The sequence below is a fragment of the Acanthaster planci genome, linkage group LG05, assembly GCF_054643075.1.
Source record: "Acanthaster planci isolate LZ-2023a linkage group LG05, COTS_SCS, whole genome shotgun sequence".
NCBI lineage: Eukaryota > Metazoa > Echinodermata > Asteroidea > Valvatida > Acanthasteridae > Acanthaster > Acanthaster planci.
This window is the reverse complement of record NC_141781.1, coordinates 8,432,873-8,460,853: the sequence shown is the minus strand read 5'-3', so window position 1 is coordinate 8,460,853 and position 27,981 is coordinate 8,432,873. Positions and strand designations below refer to the sequence as shown.

The 27,981-nt window shown below is 40.9% G+C and overlaps 1 protein-coding gene across 3 annotated transcripts in view; it reads right to left on the bottom strand.

Moving 5' to 3' along the window:
- Nucleotides 1–27,981, bottom strand: part of LOC110987341 (ras-specific guanine nucleotide-releasing factor 2-like) — an 83,129-nt gene that overhangs the window by 30,355 nt on the left and 24,793 nt on the right. For all 3 annotated transcript variants that reach the window (XM_022250005.2, XM_022250021.2, XM_022250012.2), the window contains exons 3-7: nt 26,916–27,025; nt 22,677–22,824; nt 22,076–22,168; nt 16,292–16,545; nt 669–748 (exon numbers count right to left, since the gene is read on the bottom strand). In XM_022250005.2, coding sequence (XP_022105697.2) covers nt 669–748; nt 16,292–16,545; nt 22,076–22,168; nt 22,677–22,824; nt 26,916–27,025 — 685 coding nt within the window. The remainder of the gene's footprint in view (nt 1–668; nt 749–16,291; nt 16,546–22,075; nt 22,169–22,676; nt 22,825–26,915; nt 27,026–27,981) is intronic.

Sequence of the window (27,981 nt, the reverse complement as noted above, 5' to 3'; positions counted from 1 at the left end):
AAATTTCTCCGCGGTTACATAAGAAAACAGCCCAGAACAAACATACTGCTAAAGATCTGTAAGAACAAATTTCCTCCTCCTTTGGTGCTGGTGAATTATTGCATTTTCCAAAGCCAGTGCTTTGTTGGAATATGGTAAATAAAATGGCAGCCAAAGAGCAAGATCCTGTTGTCAAATATACTCCATCAAGTTTTCCTTTGACTCCATGTACATTGTACATGTACTACAAAATGTCTGCAAATACACCTTTTGAGCCAAAGTAATGCAAATACATGTGTACAACTACGTCTTTCAGTGCACTCTGGGGAGGGGTGTGTTATACGGTAGGTACGCTACATGTACTGAATGTAGAATTGGACTGATTCATTTGGAACAAATTAAGTTCTCCACATCTGAACATAATTAAGGATAATTTTGACAAATTTCAATTCTCAGTGAAGCAAAATTAACCACCAGCATGTTGTCCATGTAAGATTGAGTCATCCATCAGCAGTTACTTACTGTTGCCATGGAATTAAGAGAGCGCCCTCACTAGATACTGCACAGGGCAGATAGCCACAAGAAATGCTAAACTAGAAGCTTTCTAGCAGTACTGCATGGCATATCAACAGCATTTCAATTTAAAGTGCTAGCTGATAAATAAATATTAAAATGTCCCTCCACTTTACCGAGCACTAATTTGGGCCAATGTTCCATTCTTGCACTCAATCCCTTGTAGAATATCTGGTGCAGGAAAAACACAGTCTCGCTGGAAATACACAGAGAGGGAAATAAGAAAGAAATTCAAAAACTTGAAAATGAATCAAGCTGGTCGTCAGCCTCAACCAAAAACTCTGGTACATAACTACCGTCAGCTGAGGCACTCAATGGATAATGGGCCCTGGCCGGCATCATGTTGAAGGGGTGATTTCTTTTTAGTTGGGAAATGATTGAGCACACTGTCAGGAGTCTGATGTGATAACCCACACTGTCCACAGCCCAACCATGGTGCTTTTGGATATTATACCTTTACAGCCAGGCTTGGGATGAAAATGTATGCATAAATAACTGTTTCAACTACATACAGCACAATGATACATTCTTTGTGCAACTTCTATGCTGCAGAGGCATTTTGCATTTGCTTGTGACCAACAAGAAGTATCGATGAACTCTCTCCTATTTCAAAACTGGGGGTTTAGGATGTTGTGATGGATGAGTCTCGTGTATGAGCCTGAATGACAGCGGATATTGGCCAATATTTGTTTCAAAAACACACTGGGAAAGGCACAAACTGCTTAGACATACATACATGAGTCACACATTACAAAGAACAAAAGATGGCAGGGAAGAGACAGACAAATATGGCCCTGTGAAGAAAAGCAAATTTAAAAAATCTTCAAGACAAACAGCCGCCTCAAACAGCCTAAATAAACACAGACTTGTTTAGTCTCATTTCAAGTAGAAGGTGAAGTCGTCTGTGCATTACACACTGCCCACACACACGGTACTGGGAGGCCTCTTGGTGAAAGTCTTCTGCAGAACAAGAGGCTCCAAAATATCACAAGAGGAGCAGTTGCTGCAATCGTGTGATGAAAACAAGGTTCAAGTGCCTGACAGGACAGCTACTGAATGCAAGATTACCACAGCAAGCCTAGTTGCCGTGATGGTTCTCTAGATCGGAGTGGCTCAAGTCAAAGTCCGCACTTCATTTAGATCCAAGACGTGTCACTTGTCAAGTCAAATGACAAATACATGTATCGGTACATGTACAATGTACATGTACTGAACAATGAAGTTTTACCAACAAGGGAACAGATAGCCACAAATGGAATACCTGTAGGTACATGTGCATGTACACGTATGCATGCACTTTGCAATTGAAGGTGGCTTTTTTATAACTTCAAATGTACATAAAAAACTGTAGATGTACCGGTACATGTATTTGGAAGTACTGGTACCCTGCAGCTACATGCACATGTACATAGACCTGAGAAAAGAATCTTTCAACAGATGCGTACATGTACGCGACTATGGACATGTACACTAAAAAATATAACATGCACACTGCCATATCAACAGAGCATAAATATACTCCCACATACATGTACATGTACATGAAGAAAAGAACTGTATTATCCATGTTCCTTTGGCTTTGATAGTGACTTCCTACAGTTTGCACTGATGGCACAGATAAAATGCAAAAAATGGCAAGAAATGAACTGAACTTAGGAAAGTGCATTTTTTGAAAATGAATAAATCCCTTGCTCAGGACTTCAACAGATAACTATTAAAAACCCAATAAAAAATGTCACTGTCCATTCATCAATACAGAATTTTCAAGGAATATTTCCGAGGCAGATGTCATTCACCTTATAATACTAAATTGGATCTAAATTGGATTCTCCATGGTAAAGTAGAGAGCTTTGAAATTGTTCATGTCACAGCAAGTACCACAGTGTTGAACCAACTTCATAGAGTGCCAAAGTGACTATGTCACGTGCACAATTAGTGTGTAAAAGGCATTAGCGCGAGAACCAGTGCGTGAACACTGGTTCACAGTGACGTCACACTTCGGTACTCTATTACCATTTGTACATGTAATTCATGAAAAAAAGGTTCTTCAAAATATGAAAGTGCAAGGTTATGTGTAAACACATGTACAATTACATTTACCTTTCATTTGCACTTTCAAATTTTGGGAAACTTTGTGTTGTTTATGAATTATGAATAACACTGAATATTCATGTTGATAGCAGCAGGGTCATATTGTATAATTGCCCATCATGAACAAAGCATCTATTTCATTGTACGTGTACATGTTTTTGATGTACTTGCCAAATTAAAAGATGTCAAAGATGAAATTTTACAAATGACCAGGATATTATAGATCAATAGGCACAAGTATCCCCTAATCTCGCTGAGGAAACAAATTACACCTAATTTTCTCGGGAATAGGGTATTTCTCCTCTCAAAGCAATCTGCCCAGTTTCACCTGAAAACACTATATTCCGCATTCCTTGTTTAATGCATGCATGTAGTATGTACATTTGTACCTGTAACGTGTACGGTCAAGACTGGGAAGCCATCTGTCAGATCAAGCAGCCTAACCAAAACTGTGTCACCAAATTAATGAAGCTGAAATGCAGGTCATTGATTCATCAACCCAATTGCCAAATTTTCTCCTTCCGTTTCCTCCCAGAGTCTCATATACCGATAGCATGCCCGACGCAAACATCAGGGTCTCCCAACTTCCCCATCCTTCCATCAAGTCATCTCCAGCAATTTCTGACCTTTTCTGGTGAGGAGTTATCCGCTTCTCCCCCATTATCTCTAGTTCACTGGATATATGCCGTTGAAGTGCTTCTCAATGAGATCCACTGTGGAAACCCTCCCCATCAGAAAGGTCAGCTATCACACGCTGCTGCAGGACAATTCACGCCGACAACTGAAGCAGGAGCAAGACCCGGGGGTCGTCCAAATGCCACTGCATTGTTTGCAAATATCAGCATCTAAGCACTGACACTGTGTGGAGCAGGAAATGGGGGGGGAGGGGGAGTGAAGGATATGGACACTTGTGCTGTTACGGAATCTTCAAAAAAGTTGTTTTGCCAGGTGATAAACAACTGGTTCACATACATGTACCAGTACACTGTTCACATACATGGACCGTACATACCGGTATGTACCTGCAGCAAGTTTTGTGCATACAGTTCATGCGTGCTGAAGATTGGCTCTTCAACTGTGCCTACTTGCAGTAGATTTATGTCCCTCCTACAATGGAAACGCTTGATTGAAGAGATTGTTAGACGGCTGGTTTTTCATCCATCTCTACAGTGAACGCTTTGTATTTAGAGCAGAATTATGTACAAAATGCCATATTCCCAGTTTGGTTAATAAAGGAAAACATCTTTAGAACAGTGAAGCCGGCAGGAATGTCAAAGTTCTAGGAACAAAAAAAAATCAGTTTGGGGTATCCTCTTGAACAGAACTCAGCTTACAGCAACAAACCTTTTTGTGTATATGTAGTCAAGTGGAGTTGCAAACCAATTTCAACTCCTTTTTACCACCATGCATGTGGTCCTTAAAATGTTTAAATGAAACTGACCGAAATTCAGATGCTTTCTTTACAGAAGCTAACAGATCCTATCACGGATGTAAATCCCAGGGATGTGGGATATATTACACCCCTTACATTTTGACAGGGGGGATGGGCTCTCAAATCATCTCCCAGCTTTTTGTGATGAGAAAAAAAGGGCAGATTTTGATGATTTTTTTTTACTTCCCAATAACTTAAATTTATTCTATATTACCAAAAAGGAGAAGAAGCACAAAAGTTTTAAAAAGCCTGCTTTTAAATGAAGCTACACGGTGCCATGAACAATGGCCCTGGGTCATGTGATGCCCATTAATCCCCTCCAACCTTTTCAAATTTTCATGGCGGGGCAACTTTTTGGGGGGATTTTAAGTCATCCTCCTTCTTTGTACTTCATCTCTGAACATTCAGATCATTGGCGGGGTAAATTTTTGAAGGTTTAATTTAACAGTTGGAAACACCTGTACTGGTGCTGGTGCCTACTCGTAGCATACCTGGACTGCACTGTCTGGCATGGGACACGTGCATAAATTTGGTAGGTGCGATGATGAAGCTGACAAAATCAAACGGTGGGTGCACGTACACATGTACACTTGGCAAGTAATTACATGTAAAATCATGCCCATGTGTAAATCAATGCCAAAGGAACACCTGTTACAAAGTGTTAGTGTATTGGAAGGTGTCCATCCACACCCTGCATGTATGCATTTCAGTTGCATATTGCCAATATGAAACAGGAGTACGATCAGTGATGAGCAGGGTATAACAAAGTGCTGATCGAATGCTGTTTTTTACTGCGATCTCGTGTTCCTGAAATACATGTAGCTTGTATACATCTGTGCAGCATATATGTACATGTACATACGTCATGACCACACACATGTACATGTACATAGTCATGACCACACCATAACCACAAGGTGACACTTAAATCCCACATACGGCACGTTCTCTGCTTCTCATTCTCAGCTTGCCTGGGCAAGTGCGATAGTATACTCAGCATGCCAACAGTTGCCATGCTGAATCCAAATCAAACTGGATTCTGTGGAGTCAAATCTGCATTTAGTTGACATTTTTCATTTTTTTTGGGTCAAGTTTTCAGACTGCTACCGGTACTCATGACCACTCTTGAACCTTTCACATTCCCAGGATGAGCAATCTTGAACAATTTACGCCGAGTGACATTCCCTTTGTGGAGAGCTGTCAATCACCTTGAGGACTTGGCGGGAGACAGATTTTAAAATACAGCCCCTGCAGGGGTTCACAGATCAACCAGCATGACCAGACAGAACAAATTTATGACTGCATACCCACCTACAATGTACATGTACATGTAGGTTACAGTGTCACTGCCTGAGGCCTGGTCGTCACAGCATCATGGTGCTGTGTACCACAGTAGGCCTCAGTTTGCTGGGCTCCTTTAATTTTGGATAGCAGAGGAGTCTGAGAATCATTGTTACAGAACAGCATGAGCTGATAATTGCCAACTCTACTTGTCAGATTTTCTCTTCTTGAAACAAATCAAATAAAGGAAACACATACCGGTACATGTGATTGTAATTCCACACAGAAGTGGAATTGGTCACATGTTGCTATTACTGACCATAAAACGAAAGAAGTTTTAGTCAAAACATGAAAACAGAAACCAAACACGGAGATAAAGCCATGAAATTTTATTTCCTCTTTTATCTAAAAAAAAAAAAGCTATTTTGTTTATAAATTTTAAATAATATCAAGGCTGGTAGCATCCTGACCAATTTCCGCTTTTTTATAGAATTGCCTGAAATTGCCTGAATTTCCCCGTATCTAATGCAAATGAACTTGGTTCATGATTTGCTAGGTACATACATGTACATGTAACAGGGCCATTCTCCACCAATACAAGCACGTGTACGTAATTGATTTTTTCTTTCACCAGCTAATAATACTCAGTCTGCTTTTGCTTTGCCAAATAAATATTATCAATTGTACCAAACATATACCAGTACGTACTGCTGACCGACCTACAGCTGCCGGTACAGTGAATGCCTAAACATAAACTGTACAGGTATGCTGCATGTATGCACTGTACTTGTACATGAAAAATGATGTACCGTACATCATCTTAACCCTGAATGAGCCAGGTTTTTTGGGGGGAACACATCATGTCAAGTGAGCCCGTCGATTGAAAAATTATGCCTTTTTGGCAATTCAGAAAACTGGACACTGCGTGCGAACAATGTGTATGATGTTCACAAAATTGATGCCAGAATGACCACAAAATAGAAGGCTTGGTGCACTCTTAAATGGCATTGAGACATTATCAGAAAAATTGTCAAGGAATAATGGATTCCTCCATCTCCCTCTTAAGTGAGTTTGTGCATTTGATCTGGACGTAAATTAAAACCTTCTGCCTAATTCTTTCAAATCCTCGGATACGGAGGTGTGATACCGTTATTTTTAATGTCCAATGCAGACATTTATACAAATGCACACCTACATGTACATTGTAACTCACAAACTCAATGCCGGTATCCTCTTTGCTGGTAAAGAGCACTTGGACCGGAAGCAAAATATTAATTGTCTCATGGCAGGTGCTGGTACAAGCAAAAACACACGCTCATCCATCAACATGGAAACACACTTAGGCATATGGAGCACGGGTCAAAAATCCCCACTGGGGCAATGAAACAAGCTGAAAATGAATTACGATCAGCAAAGGTTGGCTGGTGAAGGTGAAAAAAGGAGGTCGTGCCCGCTGTTTCCATTTAGTCTCTCGCCAGCAGCTTTTGATGGCCTTGCCCTTTTTGATGAGCAGTCCTTACATGTGTGGATGGTCATGTGCCTCAAAGATTTTCAGTCATTTTTCGGCAATAAAATTTCATTTCAGCTAAGAGCCACTGTACTATTGGAAATGTTTGCCTGGTAGTAGGTCTGATGAGGTGAACATTGTGGGCTTTTATCATAGACCCATAAATCAAAAAAGAAAGAGTTTAGGTTTAGGATTTGAAGCAAAAGCTCCATTTCTTTGGTTGGTAACAACGTGTATTAATTACTGTACATATCCAATAGTTTTTTAATTTAACATGAAAAAAATCTGATTAACATTAAACAGCACACATTGATGATGACTGGTTCCTTGAATCTGAGGATCCATGGGAAGGAAGTCGCTGGTACGCTTTCAGGTGACTATGGAGGCCGATCCTATACTATGGAGTGGCACGCTATCTGGTACACCTTGGGAACGGCAATGCTTGGATAGTGGGGTTCTGGGCAGACAATGCGTCCTACGTCTACGCTGATTGTCTGCGGCTTCTTTCTTGGTGTTTTCAAAGGCTCTGACCCCTCTCTTTATCACTGCCTTCCACCAATCTCTATCTCTCGCAAGGGTTTCGCAGCCCTTCGTCGGGATGTTGGCTGCACTGAGCTGTAGCTTAAGTTGGTCTATTTTCATGGAGCTCCTCTGTCACGCTTGCCTTGGCGCAGCTCTCCATAGAACACCACTTTGTGTATGACAGGTGTCCAGCCAAGCGGAGTTGTCTGGTCATAACCATGACCTCCATGCTTGAGATGTTGGCTCACTCAAGGACGCTGATGTTGGTCTCATAGTCCTGCCACTTGATGCCCATGATGGATTGAAGGGACCGTTGGTGGAACCATTCCAGGAGCTGCTCTTGTTTCCGGTACAGGACCCAGGCTTCACATCCATACAGGAGAGTAGTGACAACTGCAGCTCTGTACAGTATACCATCACCTTTCTTGACAGGAGCAGAGAATGATTCTTCCAGATGCGCTTCTGCAGGCGGCCGAAAGAGCTGCTTGCTTTGGAGAGCTGGTTGTCGATGCCCTTGATCACGGTTGCATCATTGGAAACGATGCTCCCGAGGTACATGTACATGTAAGTGAAGTGCTCTACGGTGTTGTGCATTGTTCCATCAATGCTAATACTTGGAAGGATACCACGTGGAGGTTTCTATAGTACAGCACTTCCGTCTTCTTCAAGCTGATGGTAAAGGCCAAAGGCCTTCGCTGATACTGAAGATTAAAGCGGTTGAAAACTGCCTGAGGGGCTTCCTCATGGTATGCAAGAAGGGCACAGTCATCTGCATAAAGCAATTCCAAGATCCGCCAATCAAGTGTTTCAGTGTGGGCAATAACTGTTCTGAGGTTGAAGATGTACTACCATTGGTCTGACATTGCAAACAGATTCCTTCTGTGAGATCATCCTTGGCTTCCCATAGCATCATGCTAAAGAAGATGGCAAACAGCGTACGGGCGATGATGCAGCCTTGCTCGACACCATTGTCAATAGGAAACAGGTCGGCATTGTGGTTTCATTTGCCTCATCTGGCCTTCATGGAGCAGGTGTGTAAACTACACAAAAAGCAGACCGTTTTACGAACTTCACAGTCCATGTCTCAATATTTTTCAATTAATGTTTCAAAATGTAATACAGATACTATACATGTACATGTACATTCATGTATGCTTAACAGCTTTTATTTCAAGAACAAACACAGAATAATTGCAGTTTCATTACAAATACAACTAAACCAAACAAAAACAAGTGAAAGATGTTGTGCTGTTGTTGATTGCTTTTCACTGTTTTCAAAGTTCCATGGCAAAGACTTTGGGCCCGGAAAGCGATTTATGAAGACAATCAAAACTGGTTTTTAAGTTCCTTAAATCACAATGCAGCATGCACAACATAAAAGTCATGTCTGCAGTTTTCATTTCCCAAATCTGAACTACATACATGTACATGTATTTGCCCTTAACATGTACATGTACATCTGCATATACATGTGTACTACGAAGTGTATGACTAGTCATGCTAGTAACAAAAATTTAGAAGCTAGGACCAGAATTCAACCGAGAAATTGATTCATGCCTTTGTTACAACAAGACTCGATTATTGCAATAGTTTGCTTTTTGGCTTGCCCGAATTTGAATTGAGGAAGTTGCAACTTATTCAAAACTCGGCTTCACGCCTTGTTAAAAGGATTAAAAAATCTGAGCATATCACGCCAATTTTAAAAAGTTTGCACTGGCTTCCGGTAAATAAGCGGTTGGAATTTAAAATTGCATGTCTTGTTGATAAGATTATGAAAGGAATAGCTCCAGATTATTTATGTGAATTACTTGATGTTCGATTGAATACATGCACGTTGCGCTCGACGACTTCTGGAGTAGTTTGTTTACAACAGCCAATTGGTAAAACTAAATACTATGGTGATCGATCTTTCACAATATATGCTCCTTGATTATGGAACAGGCTACCAGAAGCAATTCGCTCTGCTGACACTTTGGATACTTTTAAATCTCGCTTAAAACACGTTTATTTAAGGATTATTACTTATCTTGTACATGTTAGTGTAATATCTTCATTTTATGAATATTTTAATTTAATGTTTATTTATTTTTTTTTATTGCTTAATTTTTAATTATGTTTTATAACTCCTGTTACTTTGTTTTAATTATTTAAAGTTAATTTAATTTTTGCATTTTATTGTACAGCGCTTTGAGATGTCATTGACATGGAAAGCGTTTTTCAAATAATTCATTATTATTATCATTATGCCGTACACACAGTTGCAAGAAATTTTCAGTTCCCCTCCAACAAGAATTTCTTACAGGGCACAACTGTACATGTACATTTTCATGTACTGTATACACCGAATGTCCAAATTTCAGGCAGACAATCTAGCAACCATCTTGGTTTCCAAACTACATGCAACATGCAATGTGTGTCCTGCACAGTAACTTTCATGCTTGGCTCCATTATAAGTTTAATTGTTCCTTGTCATTCTATAAATTGGGGTTGTACTTTTTCTCCTGTCCCTGTTACATCTGCCAAATGATTTTGTATGTTTAGAACACATTCTTTACTATCCCAAGAGCCGACAAAGTCATGCAAATTATCTGCCAAACAAACACAATAAGTTTGAAATCAATCTCAAATGATAGGTCCCCTGTTGAATTACACACGTCAGGTGGAATACGGTACATGCAGCCAAGGACCAAAAAAGGCACACTGCTGCACTAGAATTCATAGAATAGGGTTACTGGCCTAGTTCTGATTGACCACAGCTCCGGTACATTAGACATGAAAGCAGCTAAATTTATCATCAGAAATGAATTCTTTTGCAGCTGTGGCGAATTGCATTCCCAAAGGACTCTGGTTTCATTCATTTGTAGTATGTAATGGTACATGTACGTCCACCCCCATGACTCTTGCTTTAAAATCGTAATTCAAGACGTGAGGATGGGACAAGAGGGGCCTGAAAACCTCAAAAGACAGAACGTCTTTGAAAACCCTCAGCCTACTTTTTTGACGGGTACTCATTTACAATGCTATTGAAATATGAACTGCTAGAGTCTTGCCCACTACTTCAAACCCTCTATATGTGCAATGAATACGACGCAGGCCTAGTGCTGGTACGTTGACTCCGCTTGGACACTGGCTACTAGTGCGTGTGGGAAAATTCACATATGAAATCGTAATTTTTTTGCGTGGTAAACAGTGTGTCTAAAAAATGGAGCGAGCAAATACTATCCACCTACAGGTACATGTACCTGTCAGTACATGAATATCAGCCAGAGGATGAGAAAATCATGATCTGGTGACAGGATAAAAACATCAAGCACATCATCACTATCCTCTTGCTGAAGTTTAAACATTCACACAGTACGAGAAATGTGCGGAGGTAGGCCATTTTGAACTTGAACTGGCCAGCTTGTTGTGGTTGAAGTGTCACTCCATGAGCAAATGTCAAGTGCTAAAAACATGAGGTTGATTTAAGAAACATTGTACAAATATTGCTTAAATGACCCTTGCAAATCAGCATTGTTGACACTTGGCTATGCATCAAAAGTAGGGTGCTATATCTTGCCAATTTTGGAAAGTCAAAATTTTCTTTGATGATATGCTTTAATTTCACTTAATTTCTTTCGGTAAACCAGAGACAGGCCAAAGTAAACACTTGCTTCAATAGCATTGCCGTACAGGTCAGCATCTGCTCTGAAATTGCAAAGGAAAGCTGAAATGCGCATTTTGTTATTTCGACAATGTCTGATGATCAGACCAGAACATGGCACAAACTCAATTTTGATTGCTCTTGTGTAATTATGCACAGCTTCAAAATGAAAAAAAGTATAAAATAGTCCAATGCATACTATACATGTACATGTACATGAAGCTGTACATTCATGTCGCATAGGCAAAGAAATAGTAATGTGTAGAACAGTTACCAGGATGATGGATAAAAATTGACATTTGGAATAAAAAAGCAGTACTTATCCATAACAGCATTATCTACCTTTGCACTGGTATGTTACATTTTTGCACTGAAGTACTATTTTTAACATTAGGAATGTGTATCCCGCTGCATTCAACGCAGACCTACGTATATGTGGGCAATACACGTATTTATGCATTTCACAACTTCCTGCTATGTATGAGGCAGACGGGGGCATGACTTACAATTTCAAAGGTACACTGTACGTACTTAGGGTGGGACGTTTCCATGCTTAATCGTTTAAACATAAAAAGTTCCAAATCTGTTTACAGCTTTTTTCCCAAATGTTTAAACAGAACCACCCTTTTTTGAGGTTTGACATTTTGATTGATGCAATCTGACATTCCTTTTTATTGTAAACAATGCCTGTAAAATGTAATCTGATTTGTAACATTTCTAGTGATTATTTTCCCACTTTTTATTCATTCTCACGGTGATTTTTGGTACACAAATAATTATTTTTTATTACTTGGATTTTTCATTCTTGTTACCAAAAGATTTCGTTATACCATTAAATAAAAATCAAGCGCTTCAATGGTGTACCTTCGTGCGGCAAATCTTTCATCTTTCTGCCGATCGTGTTCAGAGTGACATGACACAGAATTTCGGGTTGCACTACACCAAATACGCGCCCATAGAAAACAGTGTAAAATCAGACCAAAATAGCGCTGCCTGTTGACTCTCGTGAAGAGGTTGGCCTCTGTTCTTTCACTGGAAATTCAAGATTATGGCCAGAAGATCACTTTTCGTTTCAATTTTATGGAGGTTAGCCATTAAAAATGTTTTTTATTCGCTTTTCCCTGAAGATACCCCCAAAATAGAAGTAAAACTATGCGTTCAGCTCTGAATGGAGCTGCCCGCCTCCATCCAATATGGGCCCGCAATTTAGGGCTTTTTGAGAAAGAAATCCCCCGAACTGGATACTATCAGTCCCAAATTCGGGATTTATAGAAATATTTCTATGATCCCTCCTGATTATTGCATGTCTTATTGTAAAAACCCTGTGGGATCACAAAATATTAATGAGCTCACGCGCAGAAATACAAATATTTGGTGGAATGCACCCTTCAGGGTTTTTTTCAGTGGATTTTCTGTTGACAACACTTTCTATGGTCATGTGATTATCGGTGAGAGCCAGCGATTGTCCATGAACGGGTCTGCATTAGCAGTCAGGCTAGCCTGAAAGCAGGGTTTGTCAGGATCACGGTGATGCGTGCATTCCATGTTCCATGTGCAGCATTCATGCAACATGAGCGGTTCCAATGTGATGACTCGAACCAAGGTCTCGCAGCAGATTTTTTATTTTTGAAGCGCATTTGGCAGTGGTTTTTGTATCGGTGTCACAAAAACTTCACAACAAACGTAACATGTAGTGCAAAGCACAGTCACAGAGGTATTTTTTTACATAGAAGCCTATCCATTTAGCAAGAAGTAATCGGCCTACAAGATAAAATGGTCTTTTGACTTAACTGACTTCCAGTTATCAAATATTATTGTACGTCCCCAACCGCATAACTTTTGCATGGCCCCCGCAAGACAATTAACCAGCCCGCAAAAATGATTAAATCTGAGGACTTAAAATTTGTTTATAATGGTGACACCCTTTTGCACTTTTCTTATATTTATTAGGACTATAAGTAGAGTACAGTGGAACCACTGACGCACAGTACTGCTGCTTCAATGCGCAGCACCTTCGTGGTTGGATCGTCAGCGCTGCTGTGCAGCTTATATGCTAGTCCCACTAGTGTGGCACGGACCCTCGCTCCCGCTCCATCCTTAGCCACACATCTGTATATGCAATTTTGTGTCGGCGTGGTGAAATCTTCGGCGCACCCTCTTTTAATTGTAGGCGCAAATTATTTTGCCCACACAAATGATCCTTAGTCTCTCAGCTTTCCAAAGACCATTATTGAATGATATGTTATTCTGGTATTTTCCAGTCTTTTTGCCTTTACCCATTCAATCTCACGGTCTCACTCTCACACGCCATCTTTAAGTTAAAATTAGTCTGTTGAACTTTACGTCACTTGACCCCGGCCCACAGACAGCTGTTCCATGTCAAGAACTCTACCAAAAAAATAAACTTACCTGCACATATCGCTCAGTCCGTGAGACTTCAGTTGTATATTAGATATGTCTCGACATGGAACAGCCGTGCCAGGTCCGTGCCACACTAGTGGGGCTACTTATATGCCGATGCAGCTTACACAACGACTTTAAATCTTAATTTGCCGAATTTCGTGTGCTGCGGCTTAAACACCGGGCGGCTTATATTCCGAAAACTAAGGGGTACATCAAATGTACCGGTACAGGTGTAGGGAATTTCTTCACAAGACAAATTGAAGCAACAAGGAGTTCAATGCACTAAAAATCCCCAGAAAAGATGCCTTGCTCAGAAAAGAAACTGAAAAGTAGGAAGCAATCAGGGGTGAGATTGAAGGACAATAAAATATCCATGAAATAATCACTCGAGATTTTGAGGAACCCCACAGTACGTACATGTGGGGTCTATGGTATACACTGTACATATTATATTTGTTTTTGGTTAAAGGCACCCCTTTCTTGTGTTCTACGTACCAACTTCTATACTTTTAAAACACCTTAAAGGTAAACTCAGGATTTTCAAGATCTAAAGAGGGATTGTTTGAAATATCCTAAAATCGGGAAAATCTCAGTGAAAAAATCTTGAAATCGGCAAAAAATCCTGACAAACTCACCCATGACATGTACAGAGAACATACATTGTACAGTGTGGCATATGTACATGTGTAACGTACTGCATGCACCTAAAAGCCAGTAAGCAATGTAAAACAGATGAATGTGTGTCATGACATTTTATGCTCTTAATATGTACCATGTTTGTACCATTTGAACACAACAAATGATCCCGAAATTCTGAATCCATATGTTCATATATTGTGCACACGTGTGTCAAATGTGGTGGATGGTTTATAGGCACAGCCCATTAGGTTTATAATGTGGATGTACCGTAGACCGCAAGCCAGGACTGAAATGCGCCAGGACTGAAATGCACCAGGACTGAAATGCACAAGGACTGAAATGCACCAGGACTGAAATGCACCAGGACTGAAATGCAACAGGACTGAAATGCACCAGGACTGAAATGCGCCAGGACTGAAATGTGCCAGGACTGGAATGCGCCAGGACTGAAATGCGCCAGGATTGAAATGTGCCAGGACTGAAATGCAACAGGACTGAAATGAGCCAGGACTGAAATGCACCAGGACTGAAATGTGCCAGGACTGAAATGTGCCAGGACTGAAATGCGCCAGGACTGAAATGCACCAGGACTGATATGCCGCTAGGCCAAATGGCATCAATTATCTGTTAAAATATCATGTAAAACAACTGCAGGCTCATATGTACTACCGTACATGTGCATGCATGTCCATGGGTGTCAATCAGTGAGAGTAGGGGAGATGGTCCCCCATCCCAACTTTTGAAGGTGGGGGTGACACCATATCAATTGTCCCTCCACTTTTTTTCTGGACCCCAAATACAAAAATGTAGGGGGAGTAGGTCCACATCCGATAAAAAATTACTAGAAACACAAAATACCTCTTGCAAAGCATTTGCTAAAAAAGGACAGAAATTGCCAAGGATTACACCATAAAACATTTAGAATCCAAAATCCTGGGGCCCTACATGTAATTATGGCTGTTACGGCTTCACACTTTTCACCTGCATTAGTTCTAATCAAGGTATATATGTATGCACCCCCCCTCCCACTTTGGAAAAGCGATTAACACCTACAATGCAATCATGCACAGATACGAACAGATGGTCACCCACTTGACTGCGGGTCATTCAAATCAAATGCAAGCACCACTAGCAATATATCAATGTTCATAAAGATGTGCAACAAATAAGCTGGAAATATTTGCAAGTACGGAGGTCTACAGGTACATACATAAACGTACAGTAGACACTCTACCTATATATTTCGCATGTGGAAAATTAGGCTTTGGCGCGGGTACGTCATGCACCCAAGTTACATGTACATTTATAGGACCTAGTTCTATCCTTCCAGCTTTATGTACATGAATTTTGAGAATCTGTACAGCACTATTATCTTGAAAACAAAACCAAAACTGTCTCCATGCACAACAAATCCAATGAAATCCAACCTATGCAATCACTGTACATGTATGGCTCCGAGCCGATCCTTAATACCAGTACACCTATGTCATGCCAAACTTGCCAGTTAAGCTCCTTACAGTGTCTGCACACTGCTACCTTCCAGGTAACCTTATTGGCCCAATCTAGATCTAGTTCTGCCCTAGCTGGACCACACTTAACACATGCTGCTCATCATGAGGTCACCAAACTAATATACTCCTGGCCAATGAGAACAATAATGATATGCCTTGTCAGAGGTGGAAGATTTGTGCCTGCAGTGGGATTCAATACTACAACATTCTTGCGGTCCCATGACCATATAACTCCAAATCACTCTCCCCAAACCACAACTTACATCTACAAAGCTAGGTTTAAATGGTACATATGGCATGTGACGTCGAGCTTTACAAAAGGTGACCTGGTGACCAGCATTCTTGAGGTCACAAGTGCCTGCAGGCCACATCAAGATGTCTAGTCATCTTGAGGCTAAAAGTTGAGCAGAAAAAGACCAAGGAATTATGTGTGACACAAAGCAAGCCCGTACAGGAAAAGCTATCTTTTTTTCCCTAAGTTTTCTAGACTTGATCATGAGTTACACTCTATAAAGACAGACGAGGCATGTCAATATGGGACAACGGTAATCTATGCACTGATCTAAACTGGTGAGCCACCTGGCTGCAAACATTTGATCCCATCACAAGAAAGGACGACAACAATTGGATGTGCCCTGAGCATGCAAATACATAATTTACATTTTCATGTGGGTCCATGCAGGGCAAAATGGAAGTTTAACATGGCCCACCTGTTGAGAAATACTGAGTTAACATCCTCGTGGGAGATGAGAGGTTTCTTGGAGCTGGCGGCCATTTTGAGGGGCCGTAGGAAGCAGGAGACTAGCGTTGACAACTGCTCCACGTACTCCCGCTCGCACTCCACCATGCCAAAGACGATGCTATTACGCTTGCGCATGCTCTCAGCATGCGGCGAGCGGATGTAGTCCTGAACGATGGCCTTCCAGCGACGTCGGCAAAGCCAGCCCCGGATAAAGCTCTGGACCTGTGGTTGGATGGATACAGGGAATAAATGGAGGTCAAAGAAGGTCCACCCATATGCATACTGGTAATGTACATGTAGATGTACACATGTGAAGTTGTGAACCTTGTGTGGGATAAAGCCAGGTCCACAGACTCTGTACTAGGTTCTCTCTCTCTAAAATAGAGGCAATTTGGGGTGATGGACGTTTCTGTATCAAAATGAAGAGGAAAAGTAAGGGATCCACCAAAAGAATGCAGCTCAAAAGAGTGTTCCCAGTTTGAGAAAAAAAAATCATTTCCTTTAATTTTTAAAACTACACAAAAACAAATGAATATTCGTACTACATACAGTGCTAATTTTATACATGTACATGTACAAAATACATGGATGTGGGTAATGGTACACGCCAGCAAAACTACATGCACTGGTATGTTTGTATTTTATTTCTCTTTGAATTTATCTAACTTGAGTTGTCAACTTTGGTTGCATGGCAACATTGCAGGGAATGACATGTCTGGATCATTTCTCTTACTAATATCAATTCAGTCTTCAGCCCTCACTGTTTGCAGTGGATCACTTCTCAAAAAGTTTTGCAATGCATAATTATTATCATAGCAACAACAGTGACAGAACGGTTTTAAAAATGGGGGGGGGGAGCCAGGCCATTATTATGAAGTTGCAATGTACAGGGATGTGAGTGGCCACTTAAAATTAAAGCAGAAAACAGCTAGGAAAAAGCTAAGATGTAAAAAGTTTACAAACTTTTGTACAGACTAGGTGTAATAAAAAGCTGAAATTCAGGGTCAACATCTAAACAAAAAAAGCTGAAATCAGCTAAAAAGCTGAATTCTCACACCCCTGAATGTACCTCCAACGGCTGGTAGGCCTATAAAGTGGGGGGGGGAATAAATATCTTTTCAAAGGTGGGGGGTCAATGGTCTTTTGTTAAGAATACAGTCTTTTGTTACAAGGCCCAGTTCCCTTTGTCCGATTGAAGAGACCCCGGCCACGCGTATAAAGAATACGTGTCTGAAACGGAAAACCCCGGGCGGCAACTGGTGATGGTAATTTAAAGGCAAGGTAAAATTAGACGTAAAAACCAATTTTTTTCACGTCAGCATTCCATGTGAAGTTTATCTTATGCACAACACGATTATTCAATTCAATCCACAGCCATTGTTGTTTACAAAGAATATAATAATTCATCTGTTGTGGTCTTGCATTGAAACCAGATCAACTCAGCATTTGAACTGTCTGGCCCTCACTCTGCACAACCTACACATGTATTTGTGGCACTTCCCTGTATGCTTCAAGATGATGAAGACTGTGGAGACGTTTAACAAGACAGAGGTCCCTAGATACAAATCACTGACAAGACAAATCCGTCTGCCAGGCATCTCCGCTCCTTCTCCAAGATGACAAAGGTCCTCCTTGCTCTCTCATTCACTCAACGACTCTCTCCCTGACCACAAAAGCTTGCGTATGCTCTCTCGTGTACGTACACGTGTACACCAGGCAAACGTTCTTCCTTCCTCCCCCCCCCTCTGATTCCGGCACTGCATTGATCACCGGGGAGTTGGAGACAACGTCCGACTGCTGACAGAGGAAACATCCCCCAGATGAGGAGATGAAGAATGATGATAACCGAGGGGACGCGGAATAGGACCTTTTCATCGGTTGTTTGGCAAAGCGATATCAATGTTAATGGGCTGGGGAATTCCGGGGAGGCTTTTTGAAAAACTGAAAACCAAGAAAAGAAAAAAAAAAGCCTATGAATTGGAATGAGGATCTATCAGCAGTGAGATGGGGACGCCGCTTTGGGTCTGGCTTTCATGAGATGCTGCAAAACAAGCCAAGCACGCATGTCATCGGGTGAGGATGTTTTGACAGTGCTTTCTTCAGCAGAGTGATGACGACGTGTTGGATACTGGCTGACAGCAAAAGGCAACAAAGTTGAATATTTGATGCGAAAACCAGTGGTCTTGTAAATGACATTTCTTTTCAATGTGTGCACGTACCGTGTCTAGGTTTTCATGCCGGTTACGCCGAGATTAATTTTGAAATTGCAAACTAGAAGTACCGGTTTGACAGCATATCACAGCATCAAATATTTAATCATTTGTTGCAGGGTTTTCGTTTGTAATTTGTGAAAAAAAATTAATTGTGATTTTTCTCTCAAAATGCGATATCTTTACCACGTCATTCTTGTCAGTCTTGAGAAGGGGATATGTGGTCACTGTTTATCAACCAAACCAAAGCCAAGCTTCTTTTAGCAATGGGCATGGTTTTGGTCTAAGAGGCAGAATATACATGTACACTACTGTACAGTATCTTTTGTACTCTTTCAATAATAGGACTATTTCAAGCTCAGCTCTCTAGGCATTAGCTGGGCTGGTTACATGGTACCTGGTAGGAAGCCCCCAATTCTATTTTTAGGTGCAGTGCGCACACGTCAGATAAAAGCATTCCACATGCCTCATCATTACATGTTCATGTACTTATTTTGTACCATACATGAATGGGCGTCAGCAAGTACCAGTGTTTCGACATCCAGTTTTCCATCCATTTCATGAGCATGTAAAACACACTTGGGGTTTCCAGTTTGCACAAGCTTTCATAAAAGAGGGCCAATATCTTCTTCTTGTGTATGCTTCTGGGAGGGGAGCGTGGTTAGAGAAAAGAGTACATTTTGATGGTTAACTCTGTAACCAGTGTCATTTGTGTCTTTATGGATTGCATTTTTAACACAATCTGATGAAGTTATTCCTTTTGATTCAGCAGGCTATACATGCAGAGGTATATATTTTATTGCTTCAAGCCTATTAAATCAAATGCAATGTATCCATATGAAATAAGAGGGTGATGAACGCAACCTTCCACTTGACAGAGTGCCTATCCAATAGATCACGACCGTGTATCGAGGTCACATTAAGGGCAACACGGCCTCATCATGGAGGTAATTACCCACTCAGAGAGCAGCCCAGCAATCAGCGGTTAAAACAGTGTGTCTGTGAACACGTATGCCATCAACGTCACTGGGACGTAGTTATACAGCTAAGCGTGGCCTGTCGGTCTGTCTACTTGTCTTGGGCCATCTGATGTGAGGTCGAAGAGATATGGCCCACCGAGGCAGATCTCCGGCCCAGGCTATATACGCATGGCTGAGCACCGATTGCTCTGCCGAGAATCAATGCTATTCTGGCCCCAGGGGTAGGCAGACAACTAGTGCGAATACATGTACCTATGATTGCGATGGGCGAATTGCTTGTTTTGATCGCAGCGATAGCCTGTGATGTTTTCCAGCCCCACTTTTTTCTAATGGGACCCGTGACTAGCAAAAAATCTACATTTAAATTTTCCATCGGGGCAAGTGAATGTATAATTTGGATAACAAGATTTGTCTATCAAAGCGGTTTTTTTTTTCTGCTGAAGATCTGTTCTGTGTATGTATTCATCATGACACGCAAGCCTATCATCAAGGGAAAAAAAATTAAATTAAAATGTAAATATGAAGTACACGTACATGTATGAACATGTCGCAAATAGGTTTCACTTTGCCCAATAAAGCAAGTTTATGATACAGAGAAACTTGAGCACACTATACACAAAGTAGTATCCAAATTGTGGGTAGGGGACAAAAAGGGCCAAAAAAAGTAATTTGCAAAAAAAAACTAACTCCATTTGTTTCCCTAAATATTAAAAAAAAAAATCTAAAATTTACTTCCAGTTTTTATTGGATGAGGTGTTTACTCTTTTATTTTAGACATGGCAAAATGGCAAAAAAAAAGAAGTGAGGGATGACTATGGTCCCATTCTTTTGCAAAATGCAGGTAAAACTGCCAGTCACCAATCTTGCCAAACAGCAAATATTCACAAACTAAGGCTATAACCCTGAGCTATTGGCCAGAAAAAAATTCATTGCAGGCATTAGCTGTAAAAGTGCACACTGAGCTAAAACTCTGGGTACTCTTTCAAATTTGGCAAGCCGAAGCACTGTTAATACCTGGAAGTGCCTGGATGGGACATTAGGGAGACATGCCCAAGGATGTGTGTATATGTACGTGTACAAACCTTTCCAAGCATGTAACCCAAACCAGGAAAACCTAAACCCAAACATTCTGGAACCTATTTTGTGTCCCCAAAGAATGTACCGGTAACTTTCCCACGCCAAAAAATCTCCTTTGAGGACAAAGAACCCTTTGGACTGCAATGATTTGAAATCAACGGTTTCAAATTTCTAAACCTTAACATAAAACTAACATGCCTCTATACGTGTCCATTGACTGTAATACATGTACATCATTCCAGGTTGTACTTGCATACACAGGTCCGGATCCGGGGGGGGTCTATCCCCCCGCTCGGACACCAAATCTAAAAAAAAAATTAAAATATTAATATAAAAGATGACATGCATCAAGAGTTATCATTTCTGAGCACATAAGTAACAATTTGATGTATTATAGCGTGTATGTACGTGTACTTTGTGGCATGTAAAAAAAAATCTGATAGGCCTGACCCCCCTGGAAAAATGTCTGCATCCGCCCCAGATAAATGTACTAAGTGCAGTGTTTGCACACTGCAATTGGGTTCTGTGTAAATTTCATTTATAAGGTAAAAAAATAACACCAATTCTGAAACACACTGCGAACTTACCTCGTAAATTGTCACAAAAACATTTTGTACATTTATACTGTAGGTACCTCAACTTTATTGTCGTCGTGTATAAACATATACCTGTGCACTTATATGAAGACATGAATGATGCAGTTTCACAACCACAGAGGGACGAGGAATCTTGCTTATAGAATGACGTGTACATGTACATCAACTGTTTCTATTATCCCGAACCACGCCTAAATACCTTTATATCAAGTGGCACTGGGAAAAAATTTTTTCCTATCAAGTTTTCCCTGTTAAAATTTTTCCTGGTAAAACGATCTGAATATCTTTCTTCCCAACTTGAAAGTGCAAATGAATGTTCCAGCCACTCCCAAAGAAAGGCCAGGTGAGCTAGCTCATCTGGTTGACATGAAACATGCATACATTATATATATTATGACGTCTGTTATGTACACAGTGGTGATGATATTGATGGATGGATGGACATACACAAACACACCAGTGCATGCTGGAACTAACATAAATTTGTCAACAGTGAAGTCACTCCATACAAGAAACAGCTGCGATCAAACAAAAACCATGACAGTTTCCATTTTCATAAACTTTACGGGCAATGTGCCATGATGTTTTGCCTGCTGGCAGTGATACATGTTCACGTATATGCACACGCTTGCCAAAACTCTGAGCAGTACAGTGTGGGCATCTTGGTAAGATTTTTTTTACTCTATAAAATAATTTGAGATTAAAACTGCTGGTACATTTGATGATTGATTGTATCTGAACACAGAGAGAAAGCACATGTGCTGTAGAACACCTCTGGGCAAAGTGCATGATGCTTATCATGCAACAACATTCACCCTCTATCCCAGAATGCAAGGAGAGACTGCGTTATCAAGAGGTTGCCAACGGAGCAGGTTCAACTGACTCTTACCCGCTTGATCTTTTTGATGTTCTCTGGCTCCTCCGAGAAATGTTCATGGATGGAATTGGACAGCTTCCGCTCTTTCTTCTGAAGCATGTGCAGCTGAAGCAAAAAAGATACAAGAGCACAGAAACCTTAAACTGACAGTGATCAATTGACAATGTATCATCTCCAGTTTATGTACAGTGTTAGTCCACTGAGTTTAAAGTTCGGCAGTTTGATTGCTGGACTCCATCTCTAGGTGATCCACCATCGTGTCAGGTTATGGAAAAAATGGGAATCGTTGTCTGCTGGTACATACAGCTACATGTATATACATGTAGTCCAGATACATGTATTTATCATTGGATGCTAATCAGCCAAAAAATGACCAAATAATCAATTTCAGGAGAAAAGAAATTATTGGGAAATTATGGGGAAAGGGTCAGGCAATGACGAAAAGCTCTCAAGCAATTTCTTATTTCAGGCATAGCAACAGCAACCTTTGGCATTTGGGGCTTTGAGCTTTCGGTATTTGGGATTCTAGTTTTGGGGGTGTTGATTTTTATTTTGAGTAATTTGTTTTGTTTAGGATGGGGGGGGGAGTTGATTTAGTTCAATTATCACCAACCTCGGCTTTAAGTCGTACAACCTCCTTAGTCAGGTCCTCACACTGTTGACGCAGTCCAAGTTTAGCTGTCTTCTCACTGTCCAAGATCTGCAAAAGATGCAGATACTTCTGCTCCAATTCCTCTTTCTCCAGTAGGAGTGTGTTGAAGCTGGGTGTACAGGGACAAGTGAGTTTAAAAGTCAGTGAAAGAGTTCTTCCTCATGTTTATATACTTCTGACTCATACAGTACATCACCATATCTGAGTGGTATAATGGCAGACATTTGTATGATACATGTACTAAGGGATTTGCACGTACAGGTACCTGCACTGGCGACCAGCAAGCACACTTTATTAGGGGCCACTGTACATGTGTATAAGTTGCACATATTTGTCAGAGAGAAAGTCCTCTAACTCATAGCAATGGTGGGATTATGGTACGTGTACATCCATTGCAACTCAATAAAACTTACATACATTACTCAAATATGTGTGTGTATGTAAAGGAGACAGCAAAAGTCAGTGTTATTCTTTCTAAACTGTAGCAATCCTGTTGGTTCTCGTACATTTACATTAGTAACTGAGCTGCTGACTGAACTCCAAACTGGTTCCAGTAACTTCGGGCTGGTTTCTGTCAGGCCATAATTGTGCAAACCTATTTGCATCTTTCTCCTGTCTCTACTTTTTGAGTGGCTTGTTGTCCCCTCTCCTAACTTTGGATCCCTATATGTACATGTACCAGGAGGCAGAATGGGCATGTCTGATCAGGGGTTGGAAGGAGGAAGGAGGGGTACATCATGTACATGTAGCTGGTCCTCCACTGCATGCCTGCAGCCAGTTGGGACTACAAATAAAACATGTACATGTGTACATGTAAAATGCTGAGGAGCATTTCCAGGGAGGGGGAATGTCCCCACCGCAAGAGTGTGCCAAAGATGCACCTCACACTATCCCCACTGCCCTCCCCTCCAACATCCTGGAAGTTACATGTACGGTACATGTAGATCCGCTCCTGATGTACACACCCAGCATACTCAACCTGCCCCATCTGCATTTTCAAAAAAGTCACATACATGTGACCATTGAAGTGGACGGTACGCATTGCAGATTGCACTTTGGGTGTGTTGAGACAATGAAAGCTCTCATTTCAAGAAGTGGATCATAACATCACACCATGCTGAGAGCTTGGAGGGACCGGCTATGGGAATTCCCCTTCCTTTCCCAAGAACTTTATGCACTGTACCGGTACTTAACAACTATATCATCAGCTGATTGAACTACATGTAATAATTGCCAATTGCTTAGTAAGACAAAGCGGCCCATGCGAATAATACAAACTCTACGCAGCATGCAAACAGGCACAACGTAGTTTCAAATGTTTCCTCCGACAAAGCTCGTTTTTCACAAAGCAAAGTATATACACAGTTCTGGTACATGTAGCATAGAATGAACCAATCCATTTCGGCTTGGTCAACAAGTCAAGTTTGATGAAATGTGTCAATTGACAGTGGAAATAAAACCAGAAGAGATTAGTCAAAAAGAAGCCTCATTAGGGTTTTGTGAAAAAATGGAGGAGGCAGTAAGTATTTTTTAAAAATTCCTTTCTTTTACCGCATATAATTGGTTAGATACATGTACACGTAACTCTGGACTCAAGTGACAGGAGTTTCCCAATTTACATGTAACAGGTTTTCAGCTTCATAATGCATGGTGCATTTATGTCATTAAAAAACAAATTAGAAGTCGAACTATTTTGAAAATTTTTCCGAAAACAGAAAAAGAGCTGGGTGAAAGAAAACAAAGTTACCCTGTACAAATGTAGGCAGTAATGACCCTAACAAAATTCTTCATCTGTGAATTATAGCAAAAGAAGACTTAATCCAGTATGTCTGTATATTGTACAAGGTCCCTAATCCAATTAAAGTATCCAAATAAAGCAGTAAATTGCTGTTTTTACGAACAACACACTTTGGCAAGTACCGGGTATATCGCGTACCAGTATAACAGTACAATAAGTACCTACATCTCATCATGTAGCAGACCAGCATATATGTACACCACAGAAAACAAAAATTTAACATCTCCATGGCAGACATGGTATGTAAACACTGAACAATAGCTTTGATAACCAGGCCAGTCTAGACAACTTTAAGGCTCCATATAGATCCAGCTTGGATATATGCCAACTCCTTCACATGTTTGACATCGGATGGGATCTTTATGTGGGCGTGTACATATTTATTGATCTCTCTGGACTGTTAGAGGCCAGGACCCGGCACCTGAAATCCCATCTGCCGGGGCAGCAGCCCGAGCACCGCCATAATCACTTGACTTTATGGCAGGGCCTTCACCAGGGTGTAATTCACCACCAGTTGACATGCACTCGATGAGCGCAGTACAATTTGACTTCAAAGTGGCAGAGTTCCAAGCCTTGCCATATGCAGAGTATTTTGAGTCTTGAATTTCTGACTAAAGATGGAAGGCCAAGGAACTGAAATGTACTTAATAGACAATCAGTTCAAAATAAAAACCTGCACTCAAACATGTACCGGCATGGGACATTTTCACGACTGGCATGACACTGCTGAGGTCATCGTCTATGGTACATCACAACAATGGTATTGGAAACCTTGCATCTCAACAGCAGAAATTCTGGTAACACAAATACTTGCAACACTTGTGTATCGGAGCAAAATAATTGAGCAGGGGGCAAGGTACCGGGGCATGTACTGGTACATGTATGCGATACAGTACATCGCATCAAATTTAACTGATGAAATGTGGCAGGGCCTGCATCTTTGCCTCAAGGAATGTTGGGAGCAGTTTGTCAGCTCTTTAGGTTGAGCAAACTTTAATTTCCTTGAAAGGTTGTTCCTTCAAGATGAGGTCTCAGCCGGAGCTATAAAAGCTTCAAAGTAAGAAAAACAACAACCAAGAAAAAACAGAAAGCAAACAAGTATTAAACTTGTACAAGTACAATAATTATCATGATAAACAAAGAAATTGACTGGAGCAGGATTTGAACCTGTGACCTCTGGAATGCCACAGCAGTGCTCTATCAACTGAACTATCCCGCCCTACATTGGCGTCTCTTCCCATTTGTCAATTATCTTTGCTCGGATACATATCGAGGTGCTCGTTAGAAGCCATGAAACCTGAAACACCACACAGCCAGGTATCCCGCCCCAATTATACATGATGCAACCTGGGAAGTGTGCACAAAATAAGGATCACTTGGGGAGGATACCTCTTTTTGAACACAAATCATGAAACAATGCTTGAGAGTCCATGGGTCCTTTACACAAGGCTCAGTGAATGCATGATATGGACGTATCTGCACCTGCTATGATTTGGCAAGGTTTCGGTTTCATGAGAACAAATAATTGGCACACACCAGGGATCCAGATTCCACCTACCTGAATTGGATTCTGAATGTACATGTATGTAATGTATACTCTCAAACATAAAACATGCCACAATATCATAACAGCGGGGTCTATAACTCTGGAAATCATGCCTTTGCACTTTGTATTATTACATGTACATGTATGTCAGTCAACGATGTCTGAGCACGTCTGATGGTGACAGACATTCTTTGAACATGTTCAACTCAGTCGTACATGTACATGCAAGCATTATGCAAAACTGGAAACATCCTACCGGTATGTTGGCGAGGTAAATGTGGTACATGGTGTACCACTTGCATGTCACTATGGCATTGGAATAATGGCTTCTTAGGCCGTGTCCGAAGCGGGATTCCAGAGCTACTGCTAGGTCTATTGTCTGCGTGTCATCACACATTTCCAATGGAGTGAAGACCTAGACCTAGCACTAGACAACAGATTTGGATGCAGCCTAAATTTGGTCTATGTACCGTAAGCCAATGAAGTATATCACAAGACATCCGGTCTTCAGCCAAATAACAAGCTATTCAAATGAACTGTGACAAAAGTGTGTCTTTCTCACTGGTCATTCTCTGATTTAGAACTGCTCACATGACGGAAGTCTTACGACCAGATGTTGATCTTGTGACTAGACTTGTGAAAGGACACATTTACGATGGGCTGGACTAAAACATACACTCCTAATAGCCCTTTCTAATCATGTGCAGCAAGTCGAAGTGCGAACTACCATTCAATCATAAGAAATCTGACACAGACCATGCTCATTGGAAACATGTAACAATGCTGATGAAGGGATGAAAAAAATATCCTCTGCCAAGCCACCAAAAGCATGCACTCTAAGTGCAGGAGATTTTACCTGGAATGTTGGATGGCATCAATCCATGCATTGCACTCTCCTTCCGTCTCGCATCGAAGTTCATATTGACGCTGGACATCATTCTTGTAGTGAATGGAGATATACCAGTGCTGTATTAAAGAAATGAACAATACCAAGATGATTGAGAGCAAGAACAAAGTCAAGGTACCGATAGACATAAAAATGATCAAGTGGAAATCGCAAGAGAAAAATTATCCCTAATACGACTGTTCTTTGCTGATGGAGTTACATGTAAATGACCCAAACTGCATGGCTACATCCAAGGATTTTCTGCCATTTGAGCCACAAACAGTAAAACACATGTTCTTCTTGAACTGTTGGACGTTAAGTCGTTCACCTTAACACATGCACTTATTTAATGCACACTTTATATCCATCATCATCATTCAGCACATGACCATCAAGAGGGTCGTAGTGACCTCCAGGTACCCCTGTCAAGAGCACTCATATCCAGGCAAATTAAAATCTGAAAGGGCACATTTGGACACTGACCGTATTCATCCAAATAATGACCAGGCACAAAAGCAGACAACACCTCAGTTGATTAATTTATTCTTGCTACATGTACACGTAACTTCCCAAATCTTGCCAAAGGACACATTTTTTGTACAACGTATCAACTACATGTATACACTGTAAATGAATGCTGAGTCTTCTTCAGTACGTCCTTCATCCTCCAAAATCCTTCTTGCTAGAGGATGTAGAAACACAATCTGGTAATTTCAATGTATTTATTCCAATGCAGATAGCTGACTGTTTAAAGCTATCAAGAATTCCCAAGTCTCTGGCGACAGGGTTATGTACATGTATGTATGCATATATATACATGTACGTACACCTACATATCTCATTTCCAAAATGTTGTCTAATGTACATCCAAAAAGTCGGCCTATCATCGAGACTGACCGTGTTTGAACTTGGCCACTATACAGTCTACATGTACGGGGTACACTAAAGGAAATATCGTCCCATGGTGGGGGCTTCCAAGTATTGCAAAAAGTGAGCCAAGCAGAGGGGCAGTCATCAGCTGGCGTAGAATGACAAG